This window comes from Lissotriton helveticus, chromosome 11, assembly GCF_964261635.1.
Source record: "Lissotriton helveticus chromosome 11, aLisHel1.1, whole genome shotgun sequence".
Taxonomy (NCBI): Eukaryota; Metazoa; Chordata; class Amphibia; order Caudata; family Salamandridae; genus Lissotriton; species Lissotriton helveticus.
This window is the reverse complement of record NC_136072.1, coordinates 59778276-59800223: the sequence shown is the minus strand read 5'-3', so window position 1 is coordinate 59800223 and position 21948 is coordinate 59778276. Positions and strand designations below refer to the sequence as shown.

General features: G+C 40.8%; 1 protein-coding gene across 1 annotated transcript in view; it reads right to left on the bottom strand.

The window, feature by feature from the left end:
- Positions 1-21948, bottom strand: part of LOC144791754 (cytochrome P450 2J4-like) — an 88477-nt gene that overhangs the window by 12852 nt on the left and 53677 nt on the right. Inside the window, exons 4-6 of the mRNA XM_078666524.1 lie at positions 21286-21446; positions 14320-14496; positions 12617-12758 (exon numbers count right to left, since the gene is read on the bottom strand). Coding sequence (XP_078522650.1) covers positions 12617-12758; positions 14320-14496; positions 21286-21446 — 480 coding nt within the window. The remainder of the gene's footprint in view (positions 1-12616; positions 12759-14319; positions 14497-21285; positions 21447-21948) is intronic.

The following is a 21948-nucleotide window of genomic DNA, read 5'->3' as shown; positions in this document are numbered from 1 at the left end:
TAGAAGTTGCAAAACGTTTTTTTTTTAAATGATTATTTATGTGCAGAAAGGGGAACCTTCTTGCACATAAACAATCTTAGACAATGTACTGTTTCTATGGGTGCTGCACAAGGCAGTACACATGGAAACAGCAAAAACTAGGATAAATAAAGCATTTCTCCTCGTTTCGCCTGTTTAAGACAAGGTTTTGCCTGGTCTTAATTCTGGCACTGCCTCCTATTTACACTGCAATGTTTTATCTAGGAACCTAAATCGATATTTCTATTTTATGCCCTTCTTCGGCTATAATCAATAATATCCCTATAAAGGCATACCGAATCATATCCATTTTAGTCGTAGCCCATGCAGTCACATTAAGCAAGGCTACTTCCCCGGACTCATAGAAAGCACAACAAGTTCTCTAAACAAACCAAACCTCCAGCAACCTGGGAAATCCCCCTGCTTTTGTTTTGAATTCGTCCTAGAACTCCTGTAAAGCACTGTAAGAATGGCCAGTTCTTAGTGACATGTTTATTGACGTCTCATTTCCAACCTTACATCAAACCCGGCACCTTTCAGGTATAAATATACCAACGTTGCCTTAAGCAAACACACGGTGGTGGTTTTGGAGCAGAGCAGCTATCTACTTGCCCGAGAGCCCAGCTGATGCGAGAGCCCACGGACGCTGCCCCTCCCTTTTGATGTACTGAGAGAGATGCTGTCTATTCTCCTGCCGAGAAATCCAGCTCCGGTGTTTCCGGATACCTTCGCGGGTTACTGGGATATCGAGTCCTGAGAGAGAGATACAAGACCTCCTGCTTTCTATTACCCAGGTACGGAGCTGACTAAACCCTTGAAGAGAATTCTTGAGTCAGATTCTTGGCAAACCCAACTTAACTTAAACTGCTACTTACTTACTCCTTCCCACATATTAGGCTTAGGTCAGGTACACCGGGGTAGGCGTACTTGGAAGCACCAGTTGAGTACGTTAGCCAATATATATATATATGTATGTATATATTTTATCTATTTTAAAGTATCCTATGGCTAAGAAACCATATCAATGCTTTTACAGTATTATTTTATAATCCTCCTTTTCCTGTACGCACTTTACTTTACTATAAGTATTGCAATTGGGCAATTCATTTCTCTTGCATGAGAAAGAAGACTGCTCAATAAATAACACCTTTTATTGAAAACGCCCGTCTCTCTTTTCTCTGCACTCTGGTGAAACTAAGTATGCACACTTGACTGAGTGAAATAGCTGTCTATTGTTTTCACACGACTCTAGAGATACACTCTTATTCTGGGGGAGCAAAGTTGTCATTTTTTATGGTTGTCAGAAGCGAATCCCTTCTTGTCTATCCAGGGAGGTTAAACTCCTCCTCGGTTATTCGAGAAAGTTTCTAGTGACCTCTGAGCTAGCTGGCAAACCTTAAGTCTAATATAGTCAGTAGAGACCTAGTCGACCTCAGTCCTACCTCTAAACTACTGTTTATATTATTCCAATGCGCAGAGCCTATTGGGAATATAGGAACTACACTACATGGCGCCCAACGTTTGGTAAGGCGATAAATCTAACTCAAGACGTTAGAGTAACTCAGTCGTGCTTTTTCACACAGACCCTTTTTCCCGTAATTACTCCAAAAGACATCTGGAGTGGGTAAAAGGATAAAATCCGCCGGAACTTAGTAGGAAGAGATTTCTATGTATAGTTTTTGGTTTAGTCAATGTTGAAGGATACAGTGTTCCAAAATATTGTGCACCTAATCTTTGTTTCCTTGAAACTTGATCTGCAACAAAAACCTTTCTGCCAGTAAAATGGGGGAAGGTGAAGACGAAAGGGAGGCAGATAGAATTGCAGCTCGACTCCTAAAGGATAAAACAAGTCTCCTACAGAATGACCCGAATGCTATACTCATTCTGGTCAACATAAGAAAAACTATAAGTCTTAAACCTATAGAAAATGGACTAACTTCGAGAGGTGGTATAGTCGTATTAGTAATTGAGGCCCATGAATATCGGCAGACAGAGGTATTCTATTCATGGATAAACTTTCCAGCAGCAAACGCTGTCACACACGAATTCCACTATTACAAAATAGAGGAACCTCCGGATGAATACACTCCTTTCGAGGAGGTTGAAGTCCCATTAAAATACCAAGAGCACCTGCTCTGGTTTAAAGGCGCTCTAAAACATAATAATCACATCACCAGGCTTGGTCCACTAGGTAGACCAGGAGCAACGTGGCCGGTTCTAGCCAGCTACACACCACATCCAGACATCAAAAAAATGTCAGACCGGGAACTTTTAGCCCAGCTAAAAGTACTAATTAAAATACATATACAGTTAGTCCAATATGTAATGCGGACTTCAACAGTCCAACCAGCTATTAACATTCCACAGCTGACCCCTCATCATGGGAACACACACAAAATTACACCACAGAACATACAGTCATGTCTGGGTAAAGTACCCGTAAAACGGGAACAAATTCCATTCTGGTTAGCACAAAAAATCACTCAAATAGAGGCAGTATTTCTGGATACTACACCTACTGAGAAACACAGAATTCTGACTATCTGTCTTCCAATGGGGATCGCACCACATGTGGAGGACTGTGACACTTGGGGCATAGTCTTTGCTTCCATTTACACAAAAACACACGGTGTTCCGTCCATGGCGGTTATACCAGATGTGCTAAGACAGATTCAAAATGAATACGGTCCAGAACCTGCTTTAACTCTGGGTATGAAATTACTGAAAGACTTCAAGCAGGTCTCGGCTATATTATTAGCCAACATAAAAGGAGAAGCAGCATCTGTGGCGATCCGCCAGAAATTGAAAGAAACAGATATAACAGACCAACGAATTGAAGTTGCCAGAATCATAGAAAAATCCTATGAAGAACTAGGAAGAGATAGTTTGGGTGGGAAACCAGTAAAACCCCAACTAACTGAAAATCCTGAAAAGATATTTATTAAAAATAATCTAAACACTCCAAAAAAGAGCTGGGATGGAAATAAACAATCCACCCTCAAAGAAAAAAGATTCCAGTCCAGAGGAAGGTCTCCTCGGCGGAGAGAAAGATCTCCGGACCAAGGACACAAGTCTCCCCAGAGGGAGCCCTCTGAGAAAAGATACAATCTTAGAAATAGGGATAATTTGAAAAAACCTGATAGATATCAAGATATTGATACACGTCCCTCTCGATCTTTCAGACTTCCTCGCAGAAATCGGAAAGAAGAGGACGGTCAGAACACAGGGAAGAGCACGTCAAGTCCAAAGACAAGGAACCTGCTCAAAGTAAAAAATTAAAATTTCCAAGAAAGAAGGTAGCCAGTATTAAAATAATCAAACATGCCGAGGATACTGAGGACACAACTGAAAAACGGAGAGTGGGCCCAGACAATGCTAGACAGCGCAGCAGAAGTGACCATAGCTCGCAAGATCCTGATGAATCATCTGGAGACAGTGGACACGAATGAATACATTCAGGTGGAAACTGCAGACACCAGAGTTAGCAAACCTCATGAAATATACGAGATAACATTACGTATAGAGGGCAATAAGACTAGGAAAGTAAGGGGTCTATTTTGGGTTAACATTTCCAAAGGCTATGACATCCTTTTAGCTGAGAAAGACTGGCCACCAGAGTTTGTCCGGGAGTGCCCTCATGGCAAAGAAATGATTATGCCTGCCTTCTCAACTCATATTCCAATTCATAAAAAATATACACTTGCAGGAAAATGGGCAGTAGCCCAAGCTCCTGCATTATATAAAAATCATGTAGGATGGGATGAGGACTCTCCTCCTCACAAAATCCAGTTAAAATGTCAACCCACTGCACAAAGGCAGTACCCAATTGAGCAAGAAGCTAAAAAACAAGTCAGGGAGATCTTAGATCAACTTGAAAACCAGGGGGTGATTGAAACATGCACCTCACAAATTAACAATCCTTTGTTTCCTGTCTCCAAGCCAGACGATTCATATCATCTAGTTTCGGACTACAGACACCTTAACTCATGTTGCAAGACATTTGCAGTACAAAACTCACACAGTGCAGCAATAATGAATAACATTGTGCGCAAAAAATACAAAAAAACATTAGACATCTCTAATGGATTCTTTTGTCAAAACATTGCACCTGAAAGCAGGTATTTGACCGCTTTCTCAATAATGGGGTCGCAGAAATTTCTGTCGACTCTCACAGGGATTCAAGAATAGTCCAGGATTATTCTCAGCAAGGGTAACAGAGTTACTACAAATATATGATGATGAGGCATTATCTTATGTCGATGACATCTATCTAACAGATGACGACTTGGATACTCACTTGAAAAGAGTGAACACCATAATACTTGGGTTTGCAGCGGAGGGTTACAAATTCAACTTTAAAAAGTCCCGAATTGCCCATCTAACTGTCCTGTTTTTAGGATATGAATTATCAAGTGAAGGCAAAAGCCTAGCAGACAATTTCTTAGAGAAATGTGCTGTACTCCAAGCACAAAAAACACTGAAGAACTTACAATCAATACTAGGTTTCCTGAATTTCGGAAGAACTTACATTCTAAATTATGCAGAGAGGGTTAAACCTCTCTATGAATTAATAAAACCTGATTTTAAACCAATCAATTGGACTCAAAAACACACAGAAATTTTGAGATCATTGCAAACAGACATGTTAGCTAAAACAAAATTACAAACTCGCGAAAACACACGCAACCTTGTAATCCGAGTCATCCCAGGAAGATGCAGATTCACGTACCTGACCTCTAATGAGGGAGAAACGGTACCAATAGCTTACAAATCAAATTTGTACACAAAAGCTGAAATGAAATTCAGTTCAATTGAAAAAATTCTAACTGCGGTTCAGACTGCTGTAGCAAAAGAGAGAGCCCTAGCACAAGTTAAACGTATAATAATCGTGACACCAGTACCAGCCCTAGAAGCGGTAACAAAAGCAAGCATTCCAAATGCTAAAGCACTACATCCGGGATGGATCCAATGGGTTAATTCTCTTGCTGCAACAGACGAAGTATACGAATTTGATCCTAATTTGAAAACACAAGAATTTCTACAATATGAATATGAATGTCCTCTGCCGACTGAAATTCTGCCTCTAGAACATTACGGCTGTATAATATATACAGACGGTTCAGCACAACCCGCAGTTGGGGGTAAACAAGCTTACAGTGCTGCATGAGCGATTGTTAAAGGTCGTTGGCACGAAGGAAAATTTAGACCACTGGTCACTAAAACCCAATCTCTAGGAGATTGTACAGCTCAGCGAGCTGAATTTTAGCATTTAAGATGGTGCTTGAAAACACCGATCGCGAATTCCCCACACTAATAGTGTGTGATTCATATTATTGCGTCCAGTCTTATAATGAATACTTGCAGAACTGGGTTCAAAACGGTTTCAAAGATGCAAAAGGTGGCACAATCAAGCATAAAACGCTTTGGGAACAAATAGTTCTTTTACAGAAGGAACTACAAAAGACTCACGTGATCCATACACTGAGTCATCAACGTGATGGCGTTCACGTTGCGGGGAATTCATTGGCGAAGGCAGCTGTGCAAACGGCTTCCGTAGCTGCTATCACCCGGTCAAAAACAAAAATAGACAGCGATGTAATGCAAGCTGTCACTGTTTCGGTAAAAGATGATAGAAAATCACTCCCAAAAGGCTTTCCAGTAAAGTACTCATACATAACTGATGCGAATAATGTTCCTTTTGCTCTAATCCCTGGAGTGGGGGATAGGGCAATTCCAAACATGGAACACAGGTTAGGACTAATTACAGCGGCACACGAAGGGCTGGCTTCTGCACATGCTGGTGTTTCCGCCACAATATCATTATTAAAACAGAGATATTGGTGGCCGGGCATGAGAATACAAACTAAAAACTATGTTCTAGAATGCGAAATATGCCAAAGAATGAAAGTATCAACAGTGAAAAGACCAGCACAGACGCCCCTTCTAATCTCAGATAAACCTTGCGTTTACCTGGACCACTGTGGTCCCTTACAAAGGGATGGAAACTATAAATATATCATGGTCACAGTGGATTCCTGCACGAGACGCCAGAACTGTTATAAAAGATTTGCAAGTCTATATCGGCACATACGCAATTGGCATGCTACATTCTGACCAGGGTCCTGCTTTTAGCTCTCGAGCTTATAAGGAGGCCATGACCAGCATGGGCATTGCATTGCAGTACTCTTGTCCCTTCCATCCTGAGGGAAATGGGATTGTGGAAAGAAAAAACCGAGACATAAAGCAATCTATAACGGCGAGGGTATTAGGTTCGGGTGATGGGTGGGTCCAACATTTAACAAGTGTCCAACGTAGTCTTAACAATCTGCCAAGAAATTCTCTAAAAGGTTTCAGTCCGTACAAACTATTGTTCGGTACTAGAATGCATATTCAGGACTTAGATAGTCAGACTTCAGTGGTAGAAGAAAAATGCTTTGATATCAAAGATCGTTTAGCTATTTTACAGGACTCAAATGAAACAAGAAAAGGCCTGAGCAACGTAAAGTTAAAACAGCAGCCAACAGCCACTGAAGAGAAACCACCTGTCCCAGCAAGACCTGTCTGGATTCCAAAAATTGGGGATCTGGTCAGAGAGAATATCGCGGTGAAGAAGGAATTTGGGCCTTCTTACAGAAAAGCAGTACCTGTCTTAGCTGTCAGCGGAACAAGATCAGTTGTACTACCGCCCCTTGCTGGTAAAAAGGAGAACCGAGTTGTATCCATCGACCTGGTAAAACCACAATCATGTGGCCAATAATAAGTAGTAGGCCCAGTGGACTCCCAAGAAATAGCAGAACACCAAAGTTTGCTACAATACAAGAGGTTCAAACTGAGAGTCTAATCACATTTTTGATAAACCTACAGTGAATCAAAAAGGACTATGCAACAAAGCCATGGAACTTGTGCCTATTAAAACCCGAATTGCAACAGTTCGTCAAGAAACACCTGTCTACAACGATGTAGCCTCAGACTATGCTAATGAAACAAAGAAAATTCCAAAAGCAAATGAAAATCCGGAAGCGATTCCAACAATTGACAGAACTGCATCTGGCTACTTCATCAATTTCTATAACTTTTCTGAGGATCCAAGCGAACCTGAAGAATCGCCAACAACAAAAACTTTTAAAGACAAAGTAATTGAACTCTTTCATCAACTCAAAGAAACCTATCTGATTTCTCCATGGATTGAATTTTGGATTGTGTTAGGTGTACTTTTCCTCCTGCTTTGGCTCATCATGGTTCTTTGTTTGGGAAAATTCATTGAGGTAAAATACAGTACAATGGACACAGCAAGTCAGAACATCAACTTGGTCCTAAAGCCACACAAGTCATCTCACATCGAGAAAAGAGAACTATCATCAGTGAATGTCACAGCCAATCTAATATCCGGTGGGGTAGCTTGGGACAAAACAGATTACGAAATCTATGGCCCGGTAGAGCTCTTGAAATATCCACATCAGTTCAAGGTTTCATTAAGTGACTTTGTAAAAGCAAGTACATTCTCTGATGATTGGGACTTTGAAAGTATTAATGATATGATGTCAGATCTAGTTATGTCAGCAATATTTACAGAACATGATTACTTACAGGGTTCATCTAATTAGGAAGAAATGTACTGCTACAACCCCTTTGCACATCACTATTTGCATAAATCTGCTCAACTTAGAAATGTTTTTAATTATAATCAATGGGAACATTGTGCAACTCCACCAAAAAGTAGTTCAAAAACATTTTACGAGAAATTCCCATACTTCTCAAGGTTTAACACAAGTGATGCAGAAACATTTTATTTTAAACTGTTAAATAAGACAGGGGTAAAAACAATGCTGACAAACACTAAATTAATCTATTCGGAAACATTTTATGAAAAAATGACGACATTTGGTTTTGATTTTTGGAAAAACAACATTGAAACAAAACAATCTGGGGTACCAAAGATTGGCAGGTCCAAGGTTTAGAATCATTATTTAGAGCCTGCATGATCCCAGAACAAATTATTTTCTTGAATGATACCATTCAACAGACAACCTGTCTTGGCCTAGCCAAAATTAAAGACTTAAACAAACCGTCTATTCCAAAGCCAACACCTGACAGTAATAGCACTACAGATGTTGAGATAGACGTATCACATATTATAAACCAAAACAGAACACATCCTGATTGGAAAAAATGGTTGATCTGGCCCACAGACACAAATAACTGTCAAGATAGATTCCTGAACAAAATACAGGGGTTCAAATTGACCAGGCCAGACCCTAGATACTCCCAGAGACAACATCCAGGGATAGTTACAACATACAGTGTAGGGAAACTCTGCCTCAAATGGCTACAGAAATCCACACTGGCAGAAATTAAGCAACACTTGACTTTACTTAAAGACATGGCTGACTTGCATGATTTCATAATCGGACCACGCAAGCAGCGTCAAAAATGTTTCATAGCGGCAAGTATATACACTGCGTACAATGAAGCTTGGAAAGAAACACAAATTGAAACAGCAGAACAAATACGGGAAATTGACCGTATTAATTTGGAAAATCACTCTCTGTTGTGGACAATGGGTTAATGACTCTCTCGTCCAGAATATATTCACTGGACAGTATTGTATCATCTGCTATTGATATAACAGAGCAGGACTAACTAAAGTTACAACACGGTCAGTCCTAATTGCGTTCTATTGTACAGCTTGGCTGGACGTTGCAAAATTTGCATTCAGGCTACGTACCATGGCGTTTAATCAACACAACGTCATTATTTTCTATCTTTAACCTTACTGATAAACAAATCAGTTTGGCACAAAAAGGAGCAGACTATACGATTCTGAGCATTGAAAAACTTGGGAGATTACCATTGACAATGTCAGAAAGACCTGTCATTGAATGGATAATACACGGAATAATAACAATTCCGATAACAACTTTCCAATTTAAATACTGTCAAGAGTATATACCAGCAGGCCAGTATGAAAGGTTGGGTAAAGGGTACATTAAGTCATCATGGAAATTGCCTTACACACACACATGTTATAGTGAAAAGGAACAGAATGTATTTCTTAGTGGTAACAATTGTAAACGATCACTAAGTGGTATACTTCTGTGTCAAGGTATTAACTTGCATGGGGCCTGTGAGGGGACTTCAAATAACCTTTCATGTCACCAGCATGGCACACCTGCAACACAAATAGAGCCATTTTTTAGACGGCTTTCTAACGGGAGCTACATTCTTATAGTGGACCACAGCTGTTGTGGCATGGTGCCAGGAAAAGCTTATCTCGTGAGCGTTAGTTCTATGGTCACTTGTTGTATGCAAGTATTGTATCCAAACAGCACTCCAGACAGGGAGGCAAAAATGTGGCCCTTTTTGAATATCTCTTCTATTCGAATTGATACTTTAAGCAGAATGAAGTCTGTTCTTTTACAGACAACAGTGCCCTTGACGTCATCAAAAGAAACGTATGATCTGCAAGTTGCAAGGACAACGGCAGAAATACATACCCTTTTATCAACAAATTGCCCTGTACATTTCGCAGAAATGCTAAGCCAAATCCTAAATATGTCTGATACCAGTGGTATCCCACATGTATTTAAGACAATTTTTCCGGGACTGTTAACACCCTTCAAAACAGTTCTGGGCATTTTTCCTAATTTTGTCCATTCTGTCTTTGGCGGCCTACCACTCCTTTTGGGACTCGTAGCAGGAATTTTATTTTTGATACTTCTGCTCGCAGACAAGACTCCAGCAACGATGGAAGAAACGATCCTAGCTATACGCTATCGGGACCGCATAACTAAAGTCCTTGGATTAGCCCGGCTAAGAGATCTGAATATGACCTGGTTTCTTTCATTCAGACCCATCTGGCAGAATTGCATCTTACCTGTGCTTCGATGTATGCTATGCGGAGAAGAATGCGTGTTGGACATCTGTCTTACACTACCATCAGCAGTACCATTGGATACAGATACTTTGCTAAGTCCTGTAACGGCTCATGCATCGTGTTGTCCCCAGCGGCTACCCATTCTGATGACGGCATTCGTTGAGACTTCTACACTACGATTAGGTGGTAGTGAAGTACGAGATGAGAGCAACATCACCCAGGTACGACCTTCTGTGAGCATTGCTGATCCCGTCATCGATGATAGCAATCATTCTCACGACTGCACAGTTGCGGCATTTTCCAACTTGGTCGAACTTTAACCTGAAGCGGTAGACCACTTTTTTGAGAGTCTGTCTGAAATGATGTTCTCCCCTGAACAAAAAGAATAACTTTTAAGCAGCAAGCACACAGCGTTCCCTGAACTCTGAATTCTGCCTTCAGCTTTGATAAACAAAAGCTACTGATAATATTTGGAACAATTTTTTTGACTTCTTCCCCTGAAAGCGAATTTATTTTTTTTACAATTCCAAAATATTTACCTTTTTCTGGCACTTGTCATCTGCTTAAAGTAGAACTATTCTTAGAGAACAGAGCTTCTATTTTTAGGAACTCTAGAGACAATATATTACCTCAGCCTCTAGCACATTTACAGCAACTGTATTTATTTGTGATGGAATGGTCTCGACCTTCTTTTCTGTATTAAGAGTCATTTCATGTGTAAATTTTGCGAATCGTTCAGCTAATCATATATATGCATCGTTTTAACTGAATGATTACACTGCTTGAAAAGCGTACAGTACCAATATCATTTTCATGTATTTCGCATACACCATTTCAAATGCAAAAAATATATTTTGGGGTGGGTTGGAATACACATGCACCTTTAATATGTTTACTAGTGCTTAGTTTTTAGTAATGATGGACATTAGATCGTGGAGTGGGTGTAGTGTTTTATCTAGGAACCTAAATCGATATTTCTATTGTATGCCCTTGTTTGGCTATAATCAATAATATCCCTATAAAGGCATAACGAATCATATCCATTTTAGTCGTAGCCCATGCAGTCACATTAAGCAAGGCCAGTTCCCCGGACTCCTAGAAAGCACAACGAGTTCTCTAAACAAACTAAACCTCCAGCAACCTGGGAAATCCCCTTGCTTTTGTTTTGATTTTGTCCTAGAACTGTAAAGCACTGTAAGAACGGCCAGTTCTTAGTGACATCTTTATTGACATCTCATGTCCAACCTTATGTCAAACCCGGCACCTTTCAGGTATAAATATACCAACGTTGCCTTAAGCAAATACACGGTTGCGGTTTTGGAGCAGAGCAGCTATCTACTTGCCCGAGAACCCAGCTGATGCGAGAGCCCACGGACGCTGCCCCTCCCTTTTGACGCACTGAGAGAGACGCTGTCTTTTCTCCTGCCGAGAAATCCAGCTCCGGTGTTTCCAGATACCTTCGTGGGTTACTGGGATATCGAGTCCTGAGAGAGAGATACAAGACCTCCTGCTTTCTATTACCCAGGTACGGAGCTGACTAAACCCTTGAAGAGAATTCTTGAGCCAGATTCCTGGCAAATCCAACTTAACTTAAACTGCTACTTACTTACTCCTTCCCACGTATTAGGCTAAGGTCAGGTACACCGGGGTAGGCGTATTTAGAAGCACCAGTTGAGTACGTTAGTCAATATATATATGTATGTATATATTTTATCTATTTTAAAGTATCATATGGCTAAGAAACCATATCAATGCTTTTACAGTATTATTTTATAATCCTCCTTTTACTGTACGCACTTTACTTTACTATAAGTATTGCAAATGTGGCAATTCATTTCTCTTGCATGAGAAAGAAGACTGCTCAATAAATAACACCTTTTATTGAAAACGCCCGTCTCTCTTTTCTCTGCACTCTGGTGAAACTAAGTATGCACACTTGACTGAGGGAAATAGCTGTCTATTGTTTTCACACGACTCTAGAGATACACTCTTATTCTGGGGGAGCAAAGTTGTCATGTTTTATGGTTGTCAGAAGCTAATCCCTTCTTGTCTATCCAGGGAGGTTAAACTCCTCCTCGTTTATTCGAGAAAGTTTCTAGTGACCTCTGAGCTAGCTGGCAAACCTTAAGTCTAATATAGTCAGTAGAGACCTAGTCGACCTCAGTCGTACGTATTTACACCACACTTGTAAATAGGGGGTAGCATCAAAATCAATGGGTGTTGCAGTGAAGTACCCACATTACCACCCATTGCCCTCTCCTTTCATGCTAAACACAGTGTGAAAGGGTGCCTTATTTACAAGGCAGCGTCAAGTCACGTTAAGCAGCTTAACGCTACCTTGTAGATAAGGCGAGTCCCCTATCGCCATCAAAACGTCACTGAAAGTGACATTGTGGTGGCGATACTGGTTAGAAAATACGCCCCTGTGTGACTTCACTTCTGCTACCCATGGCATTTTGGTGAATTACTGTCATTGACTGTTCGCCTATACATGCCCTAAAGGACATTCTACAAATGGTGCTTGTTTTGAGCTGATTTGACAGATCTCATACATTGCATTGAAGCTGTAAATGAACATTCGTCTCTCAGTGGAATATCATGCCCTTCAAATATAATTCTTTAGTTGCATTTTCTGATGTAGTGAACATGCTTGTTCCTTAGACTTCTGAATGAATACTATGTAGGGTAGAAAATACTTTGTGTAGTACCCATCCTCGCCCTCACCTTGGATTTCTGGGTATTTTACCATGTAAAGGAGTGCCCAGCGTAGGGTGGTGGTGGTGGTCTCTGTTCCAGCTCCAAAAAAATCAGCTGCAAGCCGGACCATGTTATGCTCATCAAATGTAGAGGTGACATCATGAGAGTCCTGAATGGAATATTAATATGCAAATTCAGCAAATGTGAAATATTGAAACAGCCTATTGTGAATACATCATAACTTGGGGAACTGATTGATGATGTACAGCAGTCTAGTCTTGGTTATCAAATCAAATTGACGGAAATTAGTATGTTGAATTGCATAATTAAATTACACAGATTGCAGATTTAATTTTATCATCGGTATGGATAACTATGGGTTAGTTATTAGGGTAAGGATATATTATAAACTCTGACATGGAAGCATAATGAATGTGGATGAGTGATCATGCTTGCAGTAGATATGGTGAGATTAATTGATTATCCAGAAGAATGGAAGTGAAGAAAGACTTAAGAAATCTGATGGATGGACAGATTCAATAACCCTACAATATGGAGTGATCGGAATGAGCAGTATTTCCCTTTGAAAAGAGGAATGGAACCAATTAGTAGCAGATACGAATTTAGAAAAGGAAGAAAGGATGATAAAATCAGTGAAGGATAATGTATTTATTCAGCTTTTTTGTTCTGTAAATTGCCATATTGATTGCCTTTCACTTCCTTTGAACAGTTGTGAAACTATCTCTGTCAATAGGGTTTGGTTGACTTGCTGGGCCTGTGTTTGCCTGTAAGAACCAAAGTGAAGTCCTAAGCTTTCTGAGTTTGGGGGCCTACTCCCATGATACAGAGAAAGACTGGTTACTCACAGAATTGACCAGGGCCCGTAATAAAGAATACGACTCACTCTCTTTGTTAGTGTGGAGGGCACCTTTCAAAAGGTGTGCTTGATGTTAACAAAGAGAGTGCACCGTATTGAGTTGAATGTGCAGCCCCCAGGGCAGTCACAAAGTTGAGCTGCCCTGGATGCAGGGCAATCATATGAAATATGGAGCAGCTTTAGAGATCCCCTTGCAGGCGGGTGCAGTGGGTGACTGCACCCCACTTTCCTCCCTCTAGAGGACTGAAATCATAGGGTGCACTGACCGTGCACCACCTTTTAGGTGGCACACTGTCAGCTTCTAAGCCTTTGCGCACGTATCTCTAATACGGGGCAGAGCCATGGGGATTCCCTAATTTACATGGAGCCACGTCCCGATGAAAATGAGGGAACACCCTCTAGGGATAGCACTGACTCTATATGTGCACTAGCACTATTTGTATTACAGAAAGGGTAGCACAAGCATCGGTGGCCTTCTCTGTAATATCAAAGTGCCCCCAGGGTGCGCAAAGCGGGAGGACATGCCTGTTGCGCCCCAGGACACTTTGTACAATACAGCTATAGGTGCTGAATTAAGACCTTAAAAAGGCATGACTTTTAAAAACACAGTTGGTTTGTTAGCTAGGAGCTGAAGCTAATCAAACTATGGGAATACAGAAGCTTACATTTTTTACTCACACACTTTATTCTTCAGTTAATTTTAATTAAATACCTATTTGCATGAGAAACCAATGAGCCATAAAGATTCCTGTTGTGTGACATTTTTTCTTATCATCGCATGGGATTTTTCATGTACAAAGCACCGCCTGAGAGCTTGACTAGAGCAGCCAACATGGCTGAAGCAAACACTTACTCTTGATATTTTAGCAAGGTAAAAATCAATCACGTCCTGGGGTTCCTCAGGCACTCCATTCTCTTTGTGACTCTGGATTTCCTTCTTTACAAATTCTTCCATGAATGCATTGCTCTGGAAGACATCCTGGTGAGGTCCTGGAAGATACCGCATCAGCCAGGGGAACGCATCAAAGATCTTGAGTATAAGAAATTGCATTGGTTAAGCAGAGTGCCCTTTTCTGGTCATACATTCAACTAAAATATTGTAGGAACTTATCAGGATACTCCCTGAATGTTCTTGTTTGATACAATCTCCCTCTAATACAGATGTATTCTGGATTATGAACAATCATGAAGCGTCACACTCTTATTTATGTGAGTAGGTATGTGGGACAATTGTTTTACTGTCTGCGTGTCTATTATAAAATGAAATTAGAAACTGCATTGTCAGAAAACTTAGAATATAAGAAAGAATCTGTTGTGGTATGAACTGTAAAATTACAGTAGTAGTATGCAAGGACTAGGCAAGAGAAGTTTAATTAAACCTAATCTATACAAGTTCTGTTTGTTCTGTGTAATATTGAAGGAAAACCTTGCTATTTGTGTCAAGCTGCTATGGTTGAGCTCAGATTCCTTACAGTGACTAGCGTTTATTTCTAGGTGCCATATTTTTGTAACTGTGTTAGAACTCAGCCACAGCTCACATCACTTTTGAGGCTTCTCTCTCACAGCGGCACTTTTGGAAGAACTCTCAATGTGCGTGCTGAACACATGGGGTCTGATCAACAATACTCCAGCCTGTACAAGGGTCACACAAAAAACAGGCTCACTCATCGATTACACCTTTACGGATTACGATATTCTACCTTACATTTCGAATTTTCAAATACAAGACAGAGCAGAATGTGATCACTTACCACAAATTCTCAGACTACTCATAAATACGCCAAGACCAATAACAAATAAGGTGATGTCTTCACAATCTCAATGTTTTAACTTAAAGCGCCTCACCAGGAAATAGGAAACTATTGGTAATATAATGGGTATATGCACCACTCTCTTGGAGAGTTTCGAACATGAATCATCGTGTATAGAGGCCTGGGAATCCTTCGCTCTCAAACTAGACAAAGAATTCCCATGACAGGGCAATGCGAACAAAGTAGAAGGCTCATTTGGGGCAGCATGGTTCACAAACAGCCTAAGGAAACAGAAAAAACAACTGAATACATATTTAAGACATCTAAGAACCTGTAATCAAGAATCCACCCAAGAGACCTTATCCTTAATTGCAAAAACTAGAAAGGTCTTCCAAATCAACATCAAGGTGGCAAAGTGTGATCACAGAGAACTCATGTGGGCGAAACTCCTCCATGCCAGCGAGAAAGGAGACTCTAGACTCTTTTGGGGTATAATTAACAAGCTGTCAAATGGCCAGAACCGACATTTCAACTCAGAAATAATGGAGGACACCTGGAGAGCCCATATTAATCAAACGTATAATGTAACCTCCACCCCAGGTCCCGCAATCCATGGGATGCAACCTGAGAATGGGGACCTCCAATGGACTAAAACAGGGGTGCGTTCTCGCTCCCCACCTATTTAACACCTATACTGCAGACCTTGAGAAGTACCTCCAACTCACACAAACTGACCCCCCAAAACTGGGCAAAACATCGATACCTAGTCTCCAATAAACAGATGGCATAGTCCTCCTAGCCCAAACACCTATAGGCCTACAGCGATCGATATCTCAGCTAGGTGCCTACATTAATTCCGCCCAACTTTCATCAAATCAAATCAAATAAATAAATCATCAAAAAAACTAAGGTGCTATGCTTTTCAAAACATCATAAAAACAGGAAAAAAGGTACATTTACCTGGAAGCTAGATGCGAAACCAATATCCCAGGTGGACTTGTATTAATACTGGATCAAGGAAAAACGAAAGCGAAACAACTCCTCTTCGCCTTTAAAACTGTTCAGAAGAAGCTAACAGGTTGCTCAACAGGACATCTCCTTAAAGTAATCGCTGCTAAATTCCTTCCCTCAATATCCTACGGGTCGGAAATCCTGAAAACAAAAGATGCCACTGTCCTAAACCTAGCACAATCAGTTTTTGAAGAGACTGATTTCAATTCCCCAACATATCTCCCAGTCTCAAATATGACTGGAGTATGGACTCGAAAATCAGATACCTGCTAGACAAGGGGCAATGGCCAAATATTACTGGCGGATGAGCGAAGCTGAATACAACACTCTGGCCCCCTTCTGTTGGGAAGAGATAGAAAAACAAGCCAGGCTACAGAATAACATTTTTACCATCCTAAAAGAATCCATCCTGGCCTTACAGCTCGAGGAGGCATGGCACATAATCACCACATACTCTGGATTCAAAACTGTAGCGAATAACACAATAAAACGGGTGTCTTTGCTAAAAGACAAAACTACCATCGCCAGGAAAAGTCACACATGGAGAGTGATACAATCGTATCAGTTGCTGAAGCCCCAAGCATACTTTTCACAGCACAAAAAGCACTACCCAACGCTGCTGCAGCTGGGCTCTTTCCCTACGAAAGACTTAGCTCCGAAATGGAAATGTAGCTGGCCGACCAAAGAATGCCGACTCTGCGGACAAGGAGAAGAATCGCTGCTACACCTTCTATGCATTTGCCCCTCACTGCTAGAAATCAGAAACACACTGCTCCGTGAGTTACTGAGGAAGGCACAAACAGGGACATGTAGAGGGGCAGTCATACAATGTCTCGAAGGCTTGTGAATTCACCTATCTTGTAGAGCTATAACTTTATGGAAAACGGCAGAAGAAATGGACAAAAAAAATACAAATGAACTAACTGGAGCAGTCCAGAACTGAACGGTCTGCCTAATTTTCCAATAGCACCACTATATCTTATTTTTATTGTTCGTACATTTTTATAATAATATTTTATTGTACAATCTGATAATTTTTAAATCTAACTATCGACGACTGTTCAAGTACTTGATTGTGTCACATACGTATTTCTTGTATTGTCAAAAATTCCTAACCTAATTTACAATGTACTATGGTGGTTTGTATACCCTTTTATGATTTTTGATGAAATCAAATAAAAGTATTATGACTGACTGAGCTTTAAAGTCCAGTTTCCTATGTCCATGAACCCTCCTTACTCTACCTCTTGTTCAAATGGTCTCTGCTCACCCAGGGGCAGGTTTACGAGCCCCGTGCGCCACATTTGTGCCACTGTTGCATCACTTTTGTGACGCTGCGGCGGTGTAAACCCTGCGCCACATTGCGCCCTATTTACAACGTGACGCATCTAGGGAGGTGCGTCACGTTGTAAAGCCCTGCGCCACATGAAACCTGTGTCTGGTTTCATGTGGGCATTCCAGCGCAGGGTGGGTGTTCCGTCACAGGAATGCCTCGGAAAAGTCCCTGAGTGAAATCTACAAGATTTCACTCAGTCACTTTTCTGACGCCACTGCGTCAAAACCTTGCGCCTGCTTGAAGCAGGCGTAAGGCATGATGCACCATGTTGAGGATAGGCCAGGTTAGAACAGTGCTGGAGTTGCGTCGTGCCTGCGACACAACTCCAACACTGCGCCAACCTTACGCCGGCAGATGTGACATGCATCTGTTTATCCTTGCACCATGATGTGCTGCATTGTAAATGTGTGTCTTTTGCTTTCTCGCCCTAAGTGCGCCAGGTATGCCCAGACGTGGGTCCTGGGCTCACTGTGCCACTGAAATCAAGCTATCCTGGCTGAAAAGGGGTAAAACCCCGAAACCGGTCCTAGGATGCTTGTTTCCGGTCAAGGGAGGACCTGGCTTGGCAGCTCGGGCTGGACTGTTCCCATGAGTCACAGGATCAAGACTAATTTGCATATGGCCAGGTCTAAACTGGGGTGTGATGGTGAGCAAAAGAATGATGGATTAACCCAGATCTCTTGACTGATGGTGAATGTTTTTATTTGCTCTGCATTCCGTCCATCAATTGCGTGTCCTTTGCATTGTAAATGCGGGGCATATGTGGTGGCGCAAGGGTAAACTTGCGTCACACATCTTTCCTGGCGTATCCCTGTTGATTTGCAGGGATGCATCAGGAAATGTAAATCTGCCCCCTAATCTTCTAAATCTTTTTGTGTCCACCACCCACAGACAGGTCCCAGAACAACAACACATCTTTGCTACTTGTTTACAAAAGCATTTTCCTATATCTTGTTGCTTTGAAAGTCGATTTTTTTCTGTGAAGCAGTTCCCTGAACTCCAGTGAAAAATGTAGGGCACCAAAAGCAAGTGACAGAACATCCATGTAGTTGGTGACTTAGAATCTGTCCTGATGCCTGTATGCTAAATGAGAAAAACTGTAGCACATATCACAAGGGAAATTAGTCAATGTGAATTTGTTTTCAAAGGCGTTCTGTCCTTTACTCTAAACCTACATATGAAATTCAGAAACACATCATACTTAAGTATTTGCGCGGTGTCCTGTGTCCAGTATTAATGTATGATAAAAAAGCTCTCTTGCTGCCTTTACAATACTTTAAAGTTCTTTGAAGTGGATTAATCGTGGAATAATGAAATACATAAAAGCACCAATGGGAATTCCCTACATAACACTGTAAGAGAGCATGGTGCTAAAATTATCCCTGATCATGAGAACATTAATATGATGTCAGCTACAGTGGGATTTTTCTATCTCTGAGAACATCAGCTTCCTTGACAAGTGTAAACTGCCCCCTGCTGAGTATAAACTAAATCAGTCAATATATCGGAAAGATGTTGGTGTGAAATTGTGTGAGATTGAGAAAAGTGTCATCTCATCTTTTGACTGTTGTATTCATCTCTCTTTCTCTTGAAACTTATATTTGATCCCACTTTCTCACCTAACTTTTTTATTTTTTATCTTTCTATCTTCTTTGTCTTTGGTGGTGTGTTCCCTGCTTTTATTTTATCTACCATTGCCTTTGGCCTTTATTTTGGTCTTGCACATGTTAATCTCACTGAATGCGATGTCAATGTACGCCATGATATATGCATGAATAGCAATGTCAGTACCAGTAAAAACCATGTCAATGTATGCTATGACAATGTATGCATAATAATGAGCATGTCGGTAAATATGATATCAATGACCTCCATGTTATATGTACACATAATAAGTAACTCATATCATTGCTGTCTAATTCACCCCAGATGACCAACCCATCAACCCCAAGCCAGAAATATGTGATCAGACAGGTGCTGTGACCCAAACCCAAGCCTTCCAATTGATAGGTCACAGTTGGGGTTAGCCTTAGCCTGAAGACAAATGCGCAAACAGGGTAAAGCCTGATTAATCTCATGGATGGGCAGAAACACCACAAACAGGCCTAAAGCGTACATTCCCAAAATACCACAAAGTCAGATGCCACATGTAGTTAGGAACACTTAGCCAATCAGAAAACAGCCTGCACACCACACGTAGTGATCAAATGCTCCCTATGACGGCTATCTGGACAGATACACACGGGCCCACTCTATCTATCCATGAGGTCGAGAACCACCTGCGCACCCCCTTATCAGATGGTTGTATTTATGGTTCATGACTAGGCCTGGATCTACATGCTTCACAGGAATGTGTAATTATTCAATTGTACCTCAGGAACTGTATATTATTGGCCAAAACGTCTGTACTTTGAGACTGTGATCAGACACAACTCTGTTGATGATCTTCCAGCTGCTGGTTTAATTAAACCAACCGATTCCTGTTTTGCCAAACTCCCCTTGTCATTTCAATTTTTCAAGGTAAATTCATTTCCAAGCAACACACATGTAATATTATTATCAGCACTGGTATACCCTATTTGGGTAGCTATGTGCTCTACAAACTTTATTAATAACTAGCACACCCGTCGCGCGTTGCTGCGATCTCAGAAGAAAGGAAATTCAAGTAAACTTGTAATGATAACATTCAATTTACATTGTGTAATTTTTTTTAAACGAATTCCTTTTAATATGGTAAACATTAGAAAGTGTTGTTTTAATTATCTTTATTTATTCGAGTGCTTGTGGATACACAATATTTTTGGTTTTTCCGTCTGGTGCGTACATGAATAAATCAGAAGGTTTTCTGACGCGTGAGCTGGCCATATACAGTTGTCCATGTGAGAAGCACGGATTCTCCAAATCTAGTGCACACACTTGCAGCGATTGTCCTTGTGCTTTGTTGATGGCCATTGCAAATGCGAGTCGCACCGGAAACTGTAAACGTTTGAATTCAAATGGCATATCTGTTGGGATCATTGGAATACGTGGCGACAGTACATCTTCCCCCTTGAATTTCCCATTCAAAATTGTAGCTTTGATGACATTGTTCATCATCTTTTTCACCGAAAGTCTTGTACCTTTGCAAAGTCGTGGTTGTAAATTCAGTATTCGAAAGATTATGAGGGCCCTGGGGGGCCGATCTTTAAAAAACGTTATGTCAGAAACCTTCGCGGGAGTGTACTCAACAACTTCCCAAAGTTTCATGGCGATCGGATGAATGGTGTAGTAATGCATAAAGGACAAACAGATAGACAGACAGACATACATTTGTTTTTATATATATAGATAATAATATTAATAATAATAATAATAATAATGTTCTATCGTCTTCTGCTGCAGTTTTTACTATACAGCTGTGCTTTCGTGTTTTAGCATACTTTATCTCTGTTTTTTTCTTACTTGCTTCTCTCCATTTTCCATTCCTGTTGCACTTTCCTCTCCTTCTCCCTTTTCTTTTTAAGTGCTCTTTCTCCTTTAACTACTTTCTCATTTTATTAAATCAGTTTCTTTCTATGTGGGCATTAATCTTCTTCCTAATTTTCTCTCTCAGTCTCTAACAGAAAGCTTACATGTCTTATTCCTCAGCTTTTCTTTCACAAGTTTCATTCGAGTTTCCATGCACAAGTTGTTCCCTCTGATTAACCACTCACTTACAATATGAAGTCATTTTAAGACTCACCCTGCCCCACGAGCTGACTATTTTGCTAACAATGACATCACTTGCTTCAATGAGCTGATGGAATTCTTTATCGTCTCTGGAGAAGCGGTGTCCGAAAACCACAGCAGAGATCACATTAGTGACAGAATGGACGATCGCCGAAGATGGATCCAGGCTTTTCCCTGCAGCAACAAAAAGAAGCGACATGACTCACTCAAATAAATTATCGCAAACCAGAGAGCTGTGGGGTCCACGGCTGATCATACCGGACAAACTGAGGAAAGCAACCATGGACAGTAATGCTTTTCAGAGTAATTTAAGAGGTTATTTCAAGAATTCGACCACTCCACTTTTTTTCTCAATATTTAGCTATCAGCGTTATTCTCATATTCTCTCATGTGCGAGGACAACCTACTAATGGGTTGTGAGATTCGAAGGGTTCAGCAGTCACCAAGACACTGATTACTATTTTTGCAATGAAACGTTTGTTTCCCAAGCCTCCTTGACTTTGGTGGTAGTTTGCTTTGATCAGTTAAGGTCTGTCTCAAAGGATATAGAGTGAGGCTATAGTTTAGATACAGTACATATTGGATGCAGCTGAAATGAAAATTGAAACAAAACAGGCGTTTTTACAGATGCCCCCCACTTTTTGCCCCAGTTTGACTACTAAATACTTGTTTTGAC